Source organism: Tubulanus polymorphus, chromosome 4 (genome assembly GCF_964204645.1).
Source record: "Tubulanus polymorphus chromosome 4, tnTubPoly1.2, whole genome shotgun sequence".
Lineage (NCBI taxonomy): Eukaryota > Metazoa > Nemertea > Palaeonemertea > Tubulaniformes > Tubulanidae > Tubulanus > Tubulanus polymorphus.
This window is the reverse complement of record NC_134028.1, coordinates 20,671,918-20,691,432: the sequence shown is the minus strand read 5'-3', so window position 1 is coordinate 20,691,432 and position 19,515 is coordinate 20,671,918. Positions and strand designations below refer to the sequence as shown.

At 37.3% G+C, this 19,515-nt stretch overlaps 1 protein-coding gene across 1 annotated transcript; it reads left to right on the top strand.

Moving 5' to 3' along the window:
- Positions 1-4,254: 4,254 nt before the first annotated feature.
- LOC141904410 (S-methylmethionine--homocysteine S-methyltransferase BHMT2-like) lies at positions 4,255-6,290 on the top strand. The gene is made up of 8 exons (XM_074792995.1): positions 4,255-4,467; positions 4,709-4,821; positions 4,893-5,111; positions 5,240-5,387; positions 5,511-5,699; positions 5,779-5,909; positions 6,006-6,103; positions 6,200-6,290. Exons 1-8 carry the CDS (start codon positions 4,323-4,325, stop codon positions 6,288-6,290), a joined length of 1,134 nt encoding a protein of 377 aa, XP_074649096.1. The 5' UTR covers positions 4,255-4,322.
- The last annotated feature ends 13,225 nt before the right edge of the window (positions 6,291-19,515 follow it).

Here is a 19,515-nt window from a genome sequence, read left to right as displayed (position 1 = left end):
ATTGATATTCGTTGTATCCCTTTTTTTTTCAGAATGGTCTATAGATAAATTGATGGGGCTTAAATTAGCTCAATTCCTATCTCTCATATTTTGTTTCGTTCCACATCTGTTTAAAGTGGCTACCTCCTTTTCACGTGAGTCCAGATATTTTTGATAAGTTTTGAAGATATTTTCCAGATAAGTTTTGAAGATGGCTTCAGATGGATTGTCTTGATATCAGATAAACTGCCCCAATCAGAATCAAGATTTGCTTTGAATGTTTACGGCTGATTCAATATTCGGCAGAATATATCCCGCGAGGACAACTGGTGGCCCCGGCATGTACAATAATAGCTAGACACGACCCTCGCAAGTTGTGGGCACCCTGTGACGACCGGCGACCCCTGACAAAATGAAATATACAATATCAAATATGCAGACTCGTAATTACGGAGGAGATCCTGGGATCGAATAAAATCCCTGCTCATCGATGAGAATTGTTTGGTTAAACAGGCATACACAGCAGGAGATCGAACTTGAACATTATTTTCATGATTTGATTTCTAAAATTTTTAGGGGCAAAGGCTGGTAAAATGCATTCAGAAATACAGTAAAACCTTGTTATTTCGAACTCGGTTGACAAAAATATGACGAATTCCGTTCCAAGTAAGAGAATGTTATCGATTTCATACTAGTTATAACTATCGGTTAAAATGAACATATTTTCTGGTCCCGTGAAGTTCGCTGTGTTCCACTTATATTTTGATTTGCCTTTCAAAAGAAAAAACTAGTTAGAATTTCTACAATTCCCTTTTTGCGACCGCGCCCGGAGATGTTCGAGTATCACCACCCTACTCAAGACACGATGATGATATTGCGGATAAGTGAAGTTTGACGACAAATTGTTTATAAATGATATCAAATGTTTTATTTCAAACAAATGTTATAAAAACATACGATTATTTACATTATCCTGAAAAAACCAGATATTTTAGTAACAAATCAATACAATCTAAATCCATTATTAGAGCACAGTATATAAAAGTTGTAACATTACAAACGTCAAGACATTGAATTTGAGTTAAAGAATTATATAAAAATACAAAAATTTACAAAAACATACTAATTGCAACCTGCAAAACAAAGTCGCAATATGATAATATGATAACAATATGATAAAAATGGATGACGGGCAGCATTAAAACATATCAAACTAAAATAAACCCCCACATTTAGAATAAAAACAGCCCGAAAGTATCCTTGCAAACAAGTATTAGGATATGGTCGAAACATCGAGTAGGTATTCACTCAAGAAATGATAGAACAATAATTATTGGTTTTTTCAATCAATAATGATCTTAATATTAATTCCTCAATTTTACCAGGTTTTCAGCCATGGAAACTAAGATATTTACCTGTGAACATTTAGGAGTTGAACCACATGTTATTTCTTGGCAGGTGACTTTTCCATCTTTACAACTACAATCAGTACAGGATCCATCCTTCCAGATCTGATCAATCTATAAATAGAATACTACTGAGTTCAAGGTTGGAATAAAGGACAGATTAGCATTAAAGATAAAGATTTAATTCAAATTTAAAAAGACAGTTTCTTGCTCTTTTATGAAAAATATACTACAATGTACAGGGATATTTCGTCTATGCTTATCCTACGGTTATTAGAATATATGTTCACAATAAGAGTCATGTGCTCTTAACTCAAATAGTAAGATATTTACCTTGTACATTTTGCCTTTGTATGCACATCCAGCTGGACGCTTACATATCGGACAACACGATTTCTTATCGTAGACCAAGAATTGTTTCGGGCAATTCAGATCTGGACACGATTTACGATAACACTGCATCCCGCCCTTGTAACAAGAACATTTCGTGCATTTATCCGGCATGAAATGTCGATTTTCTTGATGAAGATGACCACGAAATAAACAACTGCCGTGAATAGAACTGACCGATACGGCTTCTTTACCTGCAAGAAAAATCAAATATTGTAGATTAAACGACAAGAACTTATGTTGTTTATGCCTCAACCCGTTGAGCCCTCTAATTCGTTAGTGATCGAAGTTTCTTTCCTCCTAATTAATTCAGAGAGGGTATATAAGAGGTGAAGTTGTGACCAAACATAATTATGCCACCGGGCCAGGACTCGAACCTGGACATCTTAAAAGATTAGTTACCTTTACAAATTGGACAGCACACATTTTCTTCGTGTACTTGATATTTTTGCGGACAATTTAGAACTGGGCAAACTTTCCGAATACACGTCAATTCCCCCGACTGAAACACATCGAAAACAATGATATTTATATTATATGAAATTGAACGTGTGTATATGATTGAAATACGTATGAATTGCTTAAAAGTTTTAGAACTAAACATGATTATTCATTTATACCTGGCATTTACATGTTGTGCACTTTTCACCGGGTTTTGTCATTGATTTCCCATCTTCAACGGTTATTCCATTCAGAACACATCCATTAGTGTTCTCTTTCTCGCTGCTACAGGCCGGACAACATTGACCCGGTTTATATATCTGTTCACGACATCCCGCGCGACATTGTACTTTACTTAGAGTCAGAACACCGGACTGAAAAAAATATCTTGAAACATTAAACCATTGCTTTGATAATGTAAAACAATCAGGATCCAGTGAGTTAGAATGAGATGTTTTTCTGTAAGTTTAATGAATTAGATTCTAACGCAGATGGGACTGGGTCGTAGCTATCAGCAGCAGCAGCAGCAGCAGCAGCAGCAGCAGCAGCAGCAGCAGCAGCAGCAGCAGCAGCAGCAGCAGCAGCAGCAGCAGCAGCAGCAGCAGCAGCAGCAGCAGCAGCAGCAGCAGCAGCAGCAGCAGCAGCAGCAGCAGCAGCAGCAGCAGCAGCAGCAGCAGCAGCAGCAGCAGCAGCAGCAGCAGCAGCAGCAGCAGCAGCAGCAGCAGCAGCAGCAGCAGCAGCAGCAGCAGCAGCAGCAGCAGCAGCAGCAGCAGCAGCAGCAGCAGCAGCAGCAGCAGCAGCAGCAGCAGCAGCAGCAGCAGCAGCAGCAGCAGCAGCAGCAGCAGCAGCAGCAGCAGTCTATTTCAGACGTGACATATTATTTGAGAAATCCAGGTTCAATTTACTTACCGAACACGAGTGCTGTTTACAGGGATCTTTTTCGTCAATCCATTCAGCTCCACTTTTATATTCTTTATTCCGATATTTACAACCTTTAATTGATGAAAAACAACATTTCAATATTATCATTTAGCATCTGATAATTTAATAACTTTATTGTCATTATCGATAAGATATGAAGACTAACCCGTTACTAAATAGATTACTGAAATCAACACAATCGTTTTAACGGCGTAATAATCCATTGTAATCTTTAAATCCTATGAGTGGTAATCCATAAATCATCGATTGAATGTTAATTCGTTAATCCCGCGCTTACTGATTATCCGCTAATTCAATGAAAGTGATGATGATGACTAGTCATTGGCTGAACTGATTTGTTGATGTCTCATCAGATTGTTTTATACCGGGATCATCTGTCACTCAAACCCGACACGTGAGAGAGGAGCACATCTCATTAATAAAACACTGGCGACTGACATTAATTACTTAATTACACATTTTCGACTTCTGTGAAGGTAAACTAATTCAATGCTGTTCTAATTATTGTAATTGAGTAAATCGATTAAGATCTAATTGACATATTAAAATCAGCGACGAATTAACAGCGGTATAGATTAATTACATCCAGTAATTAGTTCTATAGATATGATGCAACTAATTTATATCGTACAAAACCACATTATATAATTATCAACTCATGAAGGCTTCCGACCAAATTGCCAAAATCTAGAATCCTTGAGAAATCATCCCTCAAACAGCAGGTCCCCGCAGCATCCAGGAATTTCGTATGAACCCATAAAAACCTTAATAAACCTTTATACATGATCAAATTGCATGGACTTGATAGTGTTCGTCTATATCATCAGAAAGGGCAGGATCTCAGCTTATGATATCGCGGATATTCGTCACCGTGAACAGGTGCAACTTTTGGGGGAAATCTTTTTCCCAATGGCAACGGTCCAGTAAATGATTTGATATACATCAAAACTCTCATTCAAGTTGCCTAGACGGAACCTCGTACAACAACAACAGAATATACGCGTGACATGTATATCAAGGCAATCAATTTCTATAACCATCGAATGGGACAACGATGGTTGACCTAATAGTAAAATGTGTTTTCTGTAAAATTCATAGGCCAGTTTGGAAATCTTTGTCAAACGTTAAACGATTCAAGGTGGCCTTATTTGCAAAATACTAGATATGGCAGCTAAACCGAATATACTGGAGATATTAGCAAAACGCATAATCATTGGCGACGGTAGTTACATGAATACATTCGAAAAAAGAGGATATGTGACTGCTGGGCTGTATACTCCTGAATGCGTTCTAGAACATCCTGACGCCGGTAGGTTTTACATGTTTGTGACTTATTCTATTCACAGCCCAACTTTACCCGATCAATTTTAGCACACCTTCCTGCCTGCAAAAAAATCTATAGTTTTGTGGGCATCATTTTGAATTTAAACAATGACGAACTACGAGGCATCTGCCAGAAAAAAAGTCCTATAAAATAACCGTTGGGTTATCTTCAAGTCAAAACTGGGATTCGCCGATAAAAGAAAAATCATTAATTTGCCATTTTTCAGTCAGTGGTTTACATAAAGAATTTGCTCGAGCTGGAGCTGATGTAATTCAAGCATTCACCTTTCACGCGACGGATGGAATGCTTCAATGTAGTGAGTCGGCCAAAAATTATAACGTAGGTTGTGGTCTTTATCTATCTCACTCTTATTCAACTATTCAGTCATACAAATTGTACTGAATGGTTAGTGCTTTGGTAATGATGTACATATTTATAATGTATTTATAAACCACGCGGCGTGCGATCTTGCACGTAATGTTGCCACATCATACAATCTACTAGTTTGCGGAGGTTTGTCGCCTACACCGACATATACAGCTGGAAAAGGGAAGGCAGCAGTTCAAGCAGAATTCGAAAAGCAATGCCAAGTGTTCAAAGAAAAGGATGTCGATTTCTTTATAGCGGAGGTAAGCATCTGTTATTCAAGACTAGGATGATATTCATTGGTATTTTACATTGGCATTTCACTATCAACAAATCGAACATTTGTGTAACACTGTATTGTCGAATGTATACATGTATTTTTCGAATCCAGTATTTCTGTTCAATCGAAGAGATGGAGTGGGCGATTGATGTCATGAAGAATTACAACAAACCTATAGCGTGTACGATGAGAATAGGTCCAGTTGGGTGTATGGATGGAATCAGTGCAGGAGAATGTTCAGTTAGAATGGCTAAACGAGGTGTCAAATCATGCCTTCACTCAAGAAACATCCCTCTTAATATTCGTTATTTTTCAAAAATGTTTCAATGTCGTGCAAAGTTTATTAAATCATAATCGTATGTGTTTGTTTTCAATCACCCAGGGGCCGATATTGTGGGTTTAAATTGCCAGTTTGATTATAACGCGCAACTGAAAACGATGAAATTGATGAAAGATGCCCTGAATGAAGCTGGTTTATCTCAATTTCTGATGATGCAGCCAATCGGATTCCTTTCTCCTGAAACTGAGTATCTAGTTGAAGGATATTCTCATTTACCCGAGTGTATGTTAGGTGAGCTGAAATAACATTTCGATCGTCTCGACATTGAAATAGCTAATACATGTGTATTTAGTTGCATTTTCATTTTCAGCGATGGAACCACGCATTCTTACTCGTTGGGAATGTAGAGACTATGCCCGTAAAGCTTATGAACTTGGAGTGAGGTACATCGGAGGATGTTGCGGATTCGAGAGTTATCATATTCGTGAAATGTCCGAAGAGGTTTGTACACAAAATCTTGCATCGCATTTCATTATCCAAATCACATTGAGAAATCCATTCGCATGATAATTAACATTATAATTATATTGATTACAGTTATCCGAGGAACGAGGATTCAGACAACCCGGAAAAGATCATAATTTACCATTCGCGGCTGGATATGGACAGAGTGTATATGAATATGATCGTCAAAAGTAAACCGATAGCCGGATAATCCTGACGTTTTTATACCAGTATCCATATTGCGCGGAAGCATCGCTTTATATATCATGCTCTTTTATTTATTGCAGACACGGTAGAGATTATTGGATGAATCTAATCCCTAAAACCGGTCGTCCAAACAGCGCTGCTTACAACTCAGAAAAGGAACTTATTCATTAATACAAGCCCATTACGTCAATATATTGAAATTGAAATTTATTTTCATTACGATGTTACATTATTGAACGATATAATAAGTATGATTAGACGAAGAAAAATGTAACAGGATAATGGGGCTACACGGAGAGACTGAAACAGTCTATCTAAGCCGTATCACCCAGAAGCATCCACACCACATTCATCACACTCACACATCATGCACACAAGTAATTAACAGGCGAAAAGAAAAAAAAAGTTTCACATATTACACATTAACATAGGTTTGTATAGAATGAAAATGTACAAAGTGTTGAATAATGATTTAATGTAGGTACGCTTAAAGGCAGGTTCGCTTTGAATAGTTTGAATTGATTCGGATAGAGTATTCCATAATAGGGGACCGGATATTTTGACAGAAGATTTTCTAGTTACAGTTCTAAAATAAGGCAATCTAATTCTAAATCTATTACGCGTAGGTTTACTATGAATTTGATAATTGAAGTTCCAATAAGTGTGAAAGGTCCGAGGCAATTTTGAATTGACGAATTTATGTACAAAAATAGCTAGTTGGAGTTTGTTAATATTCTTAATTTTAAGTATATTTAACCGAGCAAAAATTGGATCAGTGTGTTCTAAATAATGGGATTTGCTGACCAAACGGACAGCACGTTTTTGTAGAATTGTTAATGGATGCAGTTTATAATCAGAATTTCTTTCCCAAACAATGTTACAATATTGAAGATACGGGTCTATTAAGGATAAATACAAGGTACGTAAAGAATTGGAAGACAACTTGTGTTTAACACGATGAAGAACGCCAACACAACGTGACACTTTTTTACATACAGATTTTATGTGATCATCCCATGACAGTTTTTCATCTATTAAAACCCCCAAAAAATTGGTAGTGTGGACACGTTCAATTTCACGATCATCGATATAAATCTTTGTATTACCAACAAAAGTTTTACTAAATATATAATAAGTTTTACTGATATTAATTGATAACTTGTGGGCACCAAACCAAACAACTAGTTTCGAAAGTTCAGTATTGATCGTTTTTATCAGGCGGTCAACGAGATGATCACTATAGAAAGCATTCGTGTCATCAGCAAATAAAATTAACTTTAGGATATCAGATGCACGAGTACAGTCGTTTATGTATAGTATAAATAGTAATGGACCTAAAATGGAGCCCTGTGGTACTCCAATATCAATATCTAAAGCGGTAGAATTAGTATCTTTAATCTGGACTATTTGTTTGCGACCTTCTAAGTAATTTTGAAACCAATTAAGTGCTGTGCCTTAAATACCATAATGATCAAGTTTATCCAAAAGAATACGGTGATTTACTGTGTCAAAAGCTTTAGACAAATCCAAAAATATTCCAATCGTTGTTTTTCTTTCGTCAATATTGGCTGCTATTTCATCAGATATACGAGTTAATGCCATTGATGTTGAGTAATTTTTCCTTAATCCAAATTGGTTATGATCAATAATTTCAAATTTATCACAAAAAGCGACTAAACGTTTATGAACGAGTTTTTCTAGTATCTTAGAAAAATATGGTAAAATAGATAAGGGTCGATAATTGTCAAAGGAATCGCATTCACCTTTTTTATACAGAGGGCACACCCGAGCAATTTTGAGTTCAGCAGGGACCACTCCAGAATGAAGGCTATTGTTGAATATATGAGTAAGTGGATATTTAATAACATCAATAATTCTTTTAACTATTTTTATAGAGATCCCGTCAATGCCAATACCTTTATTTCCAGAGAATTTATTTACTATTTCATCAATTTCTAGCGAGTTTGTTGGGAAGAAAAAGAAGTTTTCATTATTAGGACGATTTAAATAAAAACTGAAATGTTTTTCAGACTCGGGGATCATATTTGCTAAACGATGTCCGATATTAACAAAAAAAGTATTAAACTCATTTGCAATGTTTAAACTACCACTGACAGTTACGTTGTTTAGCTTAAAGGAAGCTGGTAGTTGTTCTTTGACGGAGTTACTTCCAATAACTGTTTTTAAGATTTTCCACGTAGCTTTCATATCATTCTTTACACCAAATAACTGAGTATCATAGTAACCTTTTTCAACAGTTTTTAATAAACGTGATAATAATCGCTTATATTCTAAATAACGGGATTTAAAAGCAATATCTGAATTATAAAGTGTTTTCCTATATAAGTGATTTTTATATTTAATAGAGTCTAACAAGCCCGTAGTTAACCAGGGTTTAGACTTATTGGTTTTTGCGTTCATGCGTTTGATAAATGGAAAGCATGTATCATATAAATGAGTAAATTTAGAAATAAATACAGTATACGACCTTTGTGGGTCATTTTCATTATATCCATAAATGTAAGTCCTTTTTGTATCGATTGTATGATTATAGTATTGGTTCATTTGTAATCATGTAATATTTTTTGTTTTTTCTTTCAATTTCTTTATCCTGTGCGTATCTTTCCACTTAGTATGAACTGAGACGATGAATAACTAAATAAATGTACAACCTATGCCTTCATATCCCAAATAACGATAGTGATCGCGCGAACGCCTAGTTTTCCCGATGATTTTCTTTCCTTCTCTGATAGGGATATTTGGAGAAAGTTCATTACATTCAGAAAAGGCATGTTGATTAAGAGTCGAAAGAATAGGTACAAGGAAACTAGTCCGATCATTATTACTTTGGTGATCTAGTTTAATATCTGAGTGTGCCGAACTAAGCCATCAGCTGTCTTCATGTGTTGTCAAAAGTTGAAGATTCTCAATGCCGTCCTGGTCTAACTATACTTACGTATACTGGGAACTCGTTTCATCTGCTCACCGGTTTCCGGGGGAACTGCAAACTGCGATCGAACCGTCAATGAAATCAATACATCACTACATTCATTTATAATGCCGACGAAGAATTATCTATTTGCATATATTTATAAACAAATAACTGACACACATTTGAATCGTATAGAACAAGGAAACCCGAAACCTAGAACTGAATTAGAATTAGAATTTAGATCTTCTAGTATGACGCGATGTTGTTCGAATTATCCATCATTTCCATGGCATTTTCTAGTTTTCTAGTTTCCCAGTTGTTTCAAGGCTCAAGATCAAGGATCAAAATTTTTCTTAGATTTTTCGCATTGTTTCTTGCGAAATCGATAATCAGCGATTTGCCCTTTCTAGAATTGAAGACCGTCGACGAAATATTACCTAGTCGACCTGGTGACTTAAGATCGTCGAAGATATTGCTTTTAACGATAGACTTGCAAGTCAATTTGCTCAGTGGTCCCGATATGGCCTTGCCGTAAAACTCGACAGCACGAGATGATACCTGCCAATAAAACAAACACAATTGAAAATGCTTTTTCTTTGGTGAACCTTTCAAATACAACACTGATAATCACTATTAATATAAGAATACTAAGAGGTTATAAATAATTGCGACTTTTTCCAGTCTTGAATATAATTGCGTAAAAACCCACAACATAGATCCAAAACAGCAGCTACTTTTTCATGGGATTGAATACTTCAACCCATATTCAGAGATTTGTTTCAGATACCGAGAGTTATTTCTGTTGATTCGTCTATCCATGAGGAATATCAATTGTACATAGGACCAATGAGGTTTGTAGACTTTAGGTTCATGAGTGTAGCTGCGATGGATTATTTGATCATAACATGATTGAAGAAATGCTTCGACGATTAACAAACGGCGTTTCCTCATCATAGACATATATTTACCTCGCTACATGTACTTTCATCAATGGCATCGGTTGAAACCCAGAAAACCGCCAGATAAACCACCAAAAACTTATCAATTCCATGTTGTTTCCGGAAAACTGCAATCAGATTATAGAAATAGAGACTGGTCCCGGCTAAGCCAGAACAAACGACTGGTTCCCGACTTTGCCAGAACATGGATATTTTGCGTTACTGATCTTACCTGTATGATGTGTGTTGAAATTTAACGTGCTGGTGAAGCGACCGACGAATGTTTCATTTTGTCGATTAAATTTTGCGAGATTTATACATACTTTGGGCTGAATAATATTTGATCAGAAGTTGCTGAACGGCTTCGGGATTAGCACTTCAATGAAATATAGATTTGATTCCAACTAATTACAGGATTGATTCGATTATATTTGTCATGTTTAATTTGTGTGATTTGTTTACAGTCGTTGCTGGAAATTTGAAGTACGTTGTACATTTTTTCACCCACACAATGAAATAAAATCCTGTAAAAGACTTGATATGAACTGTAGATTCAAATATTAACCAAACTTCGCCCGGTTCCACAATTCCACAGAAGAGTCAACTTGACGAAAATGAATCCATTTTAACTCTTGAATCAAATTCAACCGAACTTTGTCCAGGACTGTGGAATTGGACCCTAGATAAGCAAGTCCAGAAGTGTTGAACTGTGTCCAAAGCTGCCGAAGTATGTCCAGCACACTGTAGATCTTGATTCACAACTTTCTGAACAAGTAGGTCCAGGGGTTTGGAATTGTGTCCACAATTCAAGAAGTAGGACGAGTATTGTGTAAGAAGGTCCAAAACTGTAGATGTAGGTCCAGAAGTTTTGGAACTGTGTCCATAACTGTAGATGTAGGACCCGAACTGAGGAATTAGGTCTACAACTATAGAAGTAGGTCCACATTGTGGAACTGGTTCTATAACTCTATAAGCAGGTCCAAAACTGTGGAACTGGATCCAAAACTGTAGGAGTAGGTCCAGAACTGTGACTGGGACCACAAGTGAGGTAGGCCCAGAACTGTGGAACTTGGTTCACAACTGTAAAGGTACGCCCACAACTGTTGAACAGAGACCACAACTATGGAAGTAGGTCTCAGAACAGAGTAACTTGGCCTACAACTGCAAGCTCCATGCAGAACTATGAAACTTGGTCAACAACTGTGGAAATGGACCCAGAACTGTGGAGCGGTGTTCTGTGGAACTGGATCTAGTTTTATGGAACTTGGTCAAGGAATGTGGAACTCTGTGATAAACTTCAGAATTGGGTCTCAACCCGAAAAAGCTCGAAGTTCTGACTTAAAAAGCTATTCGATATTGTGCATTTTCTGTTTTCGCATTGAAATCGACTAGAACTTGCTCAATTTGGTGAAAAAATTAATTACGCCAATTGTTGAGACAACTGGTGTTGAGACAAAATTATGTCTTAATAACGCTGATATTTGAGTTCATACAGTTCACTTGTCCCTAACGCTAACACAGTGTATATCCCACGAGCAACAAGCGATCATTTAGACAAACGACACATTGTATTGCAAGATTATATCATTGATCTTTTCATTTGAACAAAATGTTTTCGTGGGAACGAAATGTTTTCGTTCTAACGAAAAGATTTTCGTGGGAACGAAATTTTTCCGTTCGAACGAAATATTTTTTAATAGGAGGCATGTCCGCCTGACCCCTGACTCCATGGAGGGGGGTCAAACAGATTATTGAAGAGACCAAAGCCATTTGTCAGTCTTTGACCGATTCCATGACTACCTGTTATCCATGAATCCTACTAACCCTACAAGCTGTACGTATAGAAAGTAGCCGAATAATTGTATGATTCTCATTTCGTCATATTTAATAAGTTGATTATAACAGAATGTTACCTGAACCCAGCATCAACTACGTGTGGGTCGATTACGAATTTGGAATTATAGATACAAAGTTTAACACCCCAATCAGGAATCCCAATCGAAAATCACATGACCATAGCCCTTAACGTTCATACATGTATCATTCGAGTCAAAAATTGTAGCATTCCTCATTGTAAGAATACAAATCCCCCCACCTACTGGAGTAAGGGGGTTGGCAATCTCCATGAGTTGTCTGGGGGTTGTTATTCTGGGGCAATTCGAAGGTGATGTGTTATTTTTGGGGATCATTTGCGAAGGGTTATTGTCTGAGGGGTAATTTTGCGAAGGCTTTTTAGAAGGCTTGGGGGTAAGAACACTTGAGTTGGGGCTAATATCGCTTTGAGCGTTATGTTAGGATTTGGATAAGATCTACTAATTCGCTAATCACACACATGATTATGACTAGTTACGAGCTTTCGGCTATCCGTGCAACGCTGGAGTGCCTGTGCCTTAATTGGGAGTGCGAGTAATGGGCAAGACACCCCAAACCTCTTTTTCTGATCCTAACCCACAGTTATTTTGAAAATAATATTTTCCACCATGTCACACATTTTCGTTTCTACGAAAAAAATTATTTAGTTTCTACGTCGCAAAACATTTCGATCGGACGCAAGTTAATAAAAAAAATTCACAATGTCACTTATAACACTTCCGGAGGCTCCTTACAAGGCAAAGCATACTGGTTATACCACAACCAAACCCGACATAAACCGCAATCTTTAAAATCACCTTCATTTCACCCTGAAACAAAGCATTATACAATCGTATTTCCATATTTTTAAATACAAATTTTCTTGTTCTGAAAATATAGACTATTTTTACTGAACGAGTGCAATCAGGTACAAGGTCGAATTCTACACCAGCTCTCGGGGTCATAGTATAATAGAAAACAATATGTTATAAGTGCGGCCTTGCAATACAATGAGTTTGAAAGGTCGTGTGTTTGATGATACTCCGTCTGTTCGGGATAGGGAGAAGTTATTACGGTACCCCTAGACTGCCCTACAGTTTCAAATTCATTAGATTTTTTCAAGCTAACAATTTTTATCATGCAGATTCTTTTTGGCAAATTCAAAATGTGGCAGATACTTCTACACATGACTTGGATGTTTCCTATAGAGGGGATCTGATCAAAGCTATCATCTACGAATAATCAATAGTCAGTTTGAATAGAACCTAACTCGTGATCAATGCAATCAATGATTTTATTGATATTTACTACTGTTAAAACGTTTGGCGTAATTAGTTTTTTCGCCGATTTTCCCCAAATTGAACAAGTTCTCGTCAATTTCAACTGCAGATACCGAAAACACACGATATAGAATAGATTCTTATGTCAAAACTTCGAACTTTTCCAAGAGAGCCAATCCCGCAGTTTTTCACAGTTTTCAGTTCGACACTCCTGCCAAGTTCCATAAAACTAGATCCATTTCCACAGTTTTGGATCCATTTCCACAGTTTTGGACAAAGTTCTGAAAACTCTCTAATTACAGTTTTCCCGGTTCCACAGTCTTGGTGTAAACCTAATTTTTGGATCGAGTTCCACAGAAATGCGCCTTCCTTACTTGTCGACCCAGTTCGGGCCCATTCTACGGTTTTGGATCCAGCTCCACAGTTTTGGACATGTTTCTACAGTTGTAGAGCAAGTTCCACAATTTTGGACTACTTTCTACAGTTGTCGACGCAGTTCCATTGTTCTGGACCTACTTTTACTGTTGTGGGCCAAGTTCCACACTTCATGACCTACTTCTACAGTTGTTGATCCAGATCCACCGTGTTTTGGACTTACTTTTACCACACTTTTTCACACTTCAGGACTTGCTTACTTAGGATCCCGTTCCACAGTCCTGGACAAAGTTCTAAAGTTTGGTTATATTTGAGTCACGAGTTTTCAATAATTTGAATAATTTTACTGTGGAAATGTGGAACTGTGGGACCGGATGCAATTTAATTAATATTTGAATATACAGTTCATAAAGTAGCCTTTTACAAGATTTTATTCATATGTGGGTGAAAAATATTAAACCTCCATCGTCCTTCAAATTTCCAGCAATATACAGTAGAAAAACAGGGGCAGACAGATTAAACAAAGCAAAAATAATCGAATCGATCCTGTAAATAGTTGGAATTGAATCTACTGAGTGGGATATATAATGTGAAACCGTTAAGCAACTTCTGATCAAATATTATTCATCCCAAAATATGTATAAAACTGGCAAGTTTCAATCGACAAAACGAGACATTCGTCAGTCGCTTCAACACCACGCTAAATCTCAACACATATCATACAGGTAAGATCACTCGTAATATCTATGAACTGACACAGTCGGGAACCAGTCTCCTGTTCTGACACTGCCGGTAACCAGTCTCTATTTCTATGATCTGATTGCAGTTTTCCAGAGACAACATGAAATTGATCAGTTTTTTGGTGGTTTTTCTAGCGGTTTTCTGGGTTACAACCGATGCCATTGCTGATGAAAGTACATGTAGCAAGGTAAATAATTCCCTATAAAGAGGAAACGCTGTATCGTCAAAGCGATTCACCAATCGAATGTAATATGTAGAGTTAATCCATCGCAGCTACACTCATGAACCTAAAGTCTACCAACCTTCTTGGTCCAACGTGCAGTTGATATTGTTCATGGAAAGACGAATTGACGGATATACCTCTCAGTATTTTAAACAAATCTCTGAAAATGAGTGGAAGTATTCCACGCGAAACGTTGAATGAAATAATAACTGTTGTTTAAGATCTATATTGTGGGTTTTTATGCAATTGTATTCAAGACTGGAAATAGTGCCAATTATTTATAACCTCTTAGTATTCTTATAATCATGATTTTCACTGTTGTATCTTAAGGATTTACCAAGAAAAAGCATTTTCGATTGCGTTTGTTTTTATTGGCAGGTATCATCTCATGCTGTCGAGTTTTATGGCAAGGCCATATCGGGACCACTGAGTAAATTAGATTGCGATACTATCGTCCAAAGCAATATCTTGGACGATCTTAAGTCACCGGATCTACTAGGTAACATTTCGCCGACAATCTTCAATTCAATTCAAGGTAAATCGCTGATTATCGATTTCGCAAGAAACAATGTGAAAGATCTAAGTAAAAATTTGAAATCTTTGGAAACAGCATTGAAACAACTGGGAAACTAGAAAATGCCATGGAAATTATGGATAATTCGAGCAACATTCTATCATACTAGAAAATATATGTTCTAATTCTATAGGTTTCGCATTTCCTTGTTCTATACAATCATAATTTGTGTCAATGTTTGAAAATGCAAATAAATGATTCTTAATCGGCATTAGAAACGAATGTAGTGATGTATTGATTTCATTGATGGTTCGCAGTTTACAGTTCCCCCAGAATACCGATGAGCAGATGATATTGACAAGTAACCGCGAACATGTTAGCAGGTGATACTTACAAGTTCCCAGTTGTTCCAGACAGCGTCCAATACACGGGACAAGTTTCTGTTACCGTAACCCCACCTAGCGTGATATCCCAACACCTAACACCGTCCCACAGCATCCGACAACGATAGTGTTTCGGTTCATCTGCGAGAGAAAAACAAATCAACAGTGCGGAAACGCCAGGGGGAGACACAAGTGCCAACTTGACATGTTCAATGAGAAAGCTGATACCTGCAACAGTGACCGGTGTGCGCGCGTGTCTTCCAGCTATCGATCACAACACTGTCTGACTGTATGGCAACACGAACGCCAATTATTCACATTCTTGTTCGCTGAGATATTTCTTACAGACGAGGGAAATTAACTTGAACGCGTCCGGTATTAAAAGCTGACTCTGGTTCTCTTTAAAGACGACTTTTAACTGAACTCGACTGTAATTCATTATCGTATTGATCGCCAGGTGCTCCCCATTGGAAAAAAAAACTCCCACAAAGCAATACGAACAGAAAAATAAGGTCTGAAAATCAGCAATTGAAGAAATCATTTGAACGAAAAGGGATTGTGCATGCGCAATTCCCGTCCTACCTAGGAAGGTATATCTCTCCATTGCTTCTTCCCTAGTTGACTCTGAAACGAATCTGATATTTTATATAATTATATAACATTGTTATCATATGGTTATTTATAATTTATATAACAAACAGATTCTCAGTCTCATTTCTTTTCGAGGTTCTCGCGGCAGTGTTAGGCCTGCGTCGCTTTCGATTCCATACGTCAACTGCTCTTTTGTCATCAACGCCATTAACTTCCCTTCTACAGGCGTAAGATCTCCACCAGTGGTGTTTCTTCCCCCTGTACCATGCTTGTGTCTTCGCATAAAAATGTGCCCCCGTTTGCTACGACTCTTCAAATTGGTTTATTTTTCCTGCACTCTCCGTTCGAGCACTGGAGCCACTGAGTTTACGGCCTGAGAAATTTCCGTCCATCGACTTTCTTTCATCTTGTTTGTGATTCCATCGGAGGAATGGCAGTTCCAATTCGGTATGAAATTTGATCAGTGTGTCAACTACACCTGTAAATATTGTTCTTTTATTGCTTTCGCTGCTTTTTTGCATCAGCCATAATTTTAAGTCGAATGAGATCTTCTTCTATGACATCACCAACGCCGCTGCGTCACGATGTGATATGCAAGGGACCTCCAATTATCGCGGTCTACAGTAAGTTCCTCCAGGAGAGTCGAATGAGAGTACATGCAAATATTCTAATGAAGAATTTCAGAAATTAAAACAATGTACGTCACAGTGATATATCTATTTCTGCAGCAAGATATCTCTATACCGATGGGCTGGTCGCGATTGCAATATTTTGCTGACGAACGTCTATTTTCAAGGCAGTATATGTTTTGCGGCCTGATTAAGCCATCAGTGAATATTGATTCAGTAACATGTCGGTATTGATAGCGTTTTCAATTCCACAATACAGGTTATTCAATGTTTAGTATTCATGCAATCGTACACGATTGTGGATGATATAAAATTTGTACATAAAAATGATGTATAAAACTTATACATAGAACGATAATGAAAAGAAAATTAACATTATTGCAAGTTACCGAATATAATATTCACTCGGAATGGGTAGATATGGAATTAGATATTCAGGCCTTAAACTCTTGATCCAAAGAATTTGCTTACAATTTTGGCTAATAGATGGAAAGAAAGTTTAGTAGGTTAATTGGTGTTCCTTGTCGAGGTTTCTAATGTTGGGGAATATTTTGATGATATCGTTGAAGAGTTCATCCCGCAGATTTTCCCATCTAGAGCACACCATTAAAACAAACGTGAAATTCGGGTTAGATCACCTCGCTTTCCATTGCAAAGTTTTGGCAAAGGGCCTGTTGATTAAGAGTCGAAAAGATAGATACAAGAAAACTAGTCCAATCATAAATATTTTGGCGATTTAGTTTAAGCATGCTACGCGAACTAAGCCATCCGCTGTATGTTTGACATTTTTGATACATTTGCTGTAATTTTATATTATATTGAGCCGCAACCATTTATATGATTATTTACTGAATAAATTTTGAATTGAATTGAATTGAAAATTGCGTTGTCATAAGTTGAAGATTCTTAATGCCGTCCTGGTCTAACTGATTATGTAATCATTGGCTGGATCCAAACAGCCATATCTGCCCAGGTTGGAATAAATTCTGTAGACTTATCCTCGGGTTCCATTCACAATCTCCCGTTTGCATTAATTGGCATGCAAGATCGTCCCACTACTAACTCCCTTACCCGTAATGTTAACCTTAAAAAAACCTGTCCCGTGCATTGGACACCGTCTGGAGACACCGGGAACTCGTTTCATCTGCTCACCGGTTTCCGGGGGCAGTGCAAACTACGAACCGCCAATGAAATCAATACATCACTACATTCAGTTTATGCCGACTAAGAACTATTTATTTGCATTTTCAAACATTGACATAAATTTTAATCGTATAGAACAAGGAAACCCGGAATCTATAGAATTAGAACATACATCTTCTAGTATAAATACAATTTTGCTGGAATTATCGATCATTATGCATGGAATTTTCTAGTTTTCTAGTTTTTTCAATGCTTCTTTCAAAGTTTTCAAATTGTTTCTAATGACGTTGACATTGTTTCGTACGTAAGCGAAAATCTTCGATTTGCCTTGTGTTGACTTGAAGACTTTCGCCAAAACGCTAGGTAGTTGTGAACCTTGTAACTTTAGATCGTCCAAGATCTTGCTGTTGACGATGGTATCGCAATCTAATTTGCTCAGTGGTCCCGATATGGCCTTGCCGTAATGTTCGACAGCAAGAGATGCTACCTATATAATAAAAATGTAATTGAAAATGGTTTTTCCTGCTGAACCCTTAAATTACAACATTGATGTCACGATTATCAGGAGGTTATACTAAGAGGTTATAAATAGTTGAGACTATTTCCAGTCCTGCGTAAAAACCCACAATATAGATCTTAAACAACAGTTGTTATTTCATTCTAACGTTTCGGGTGGAATACTTCCACTCATCTTCAGAGATTTGTTTCAAATACTGAGAGGTTTTTCCGTTAATTAATCTTCTTTCCCTAAGTAATATCAACTGCACGTGGGATCAAGGAGATTTGTAGACTTAAGGTTCAGGAGTGTAGCTGCGATTGATTACCACACGTGATATGACTAAAAGATATTTACCTTGCGACATGTACTTTCATCAATGGCATCGGTTGAAGCCCAGAGAACGGCCAGAAAAACCACCAAAAAACTTATCAATTTCATGTTGTATCCGAAAAACTGCAATCAGATCATAGAAATAGAGTCTGGTTCCCGGCAGTCAGAACTGGAGACTCGTTTCCAGCTGTGTCAGAACTACCGATATAAGAATTGATCTTACCTGTATAATGTGTGTTGAGATTTAACGTGCTGTTGAAGCGACTGACGAATGTCTCATTTTGTCGATTGAATCTTGCCAGTTTTATACATTTTGGGCTGAATAATATTTGATCAGAAGTTGCTGAATTAATTTCAACTATTTATCAGGATCGATTCGATTATTTTTGCTTTGTTTAATCTGTGTGGCCCTGTTTTTCTACTCTATACTGCTGGAAATTTGAAGGACGATGGAGGTTCGACATATTTTTTATGGACACATGAATTGATTATTGTAAAAGACTAGATTTAAACTTTATATTCAAATATCATACGAACTACTTCCGGTTCTACAGTTCCACAATTTCACAGAGAGGCAACTTATTGAAAATGAACTCATTTTCAAACTCTTGAGTCAAATTCAACCGAACTTAGGAACTTTGTCCAGGACTGTGGCGCTGGATCCTAAATAAGCAAATCCAGAAGTGTGGAGTCATGACCACAACTGTAGGGGTAGGTCCACATCTGTGGAACTTGGCCAACAACTGTAGAAACGGGTCCAGAAGTGTGGAACTGGGTCTTAAACTGTAGAAGTAGATCCAGAACTGTGGAACAGGGTCCACAACTGTAGAAGCAGGTCCAGAACTAAACAACCGATCCACCATGGTTGAAATGCGTCCAGCTGGAACTGCTTTAGAAGTAGTACCATAATTGTGGAACTGGGACCAAGCTGTAGACGTATCTCCATTACCGTGGAACTGGATCCAAA

Coding starts and splice junctions, on each gene's coding strand:
- LOC141904410 (XM_074792995.1), top strand. CDS start 4,323: ATGGCAGCTAAACCGAATATACTGGAGATATTAGCAAAACGCATAATC. Junction 5,388..5,510: donor AGTTAGAATGGCTAAACGAG/GTGTCAAATCAT, acceptor TCAATCACCCAG/GGGCCGATATTGTGGGTTTA. Junction 5,910..6,005: donor TTCGTGAAATGTCCGAAGAG/GTTTGTACACAA, acceptor TATTGATTACAG/TTATCCGAGGAACGAGGATT.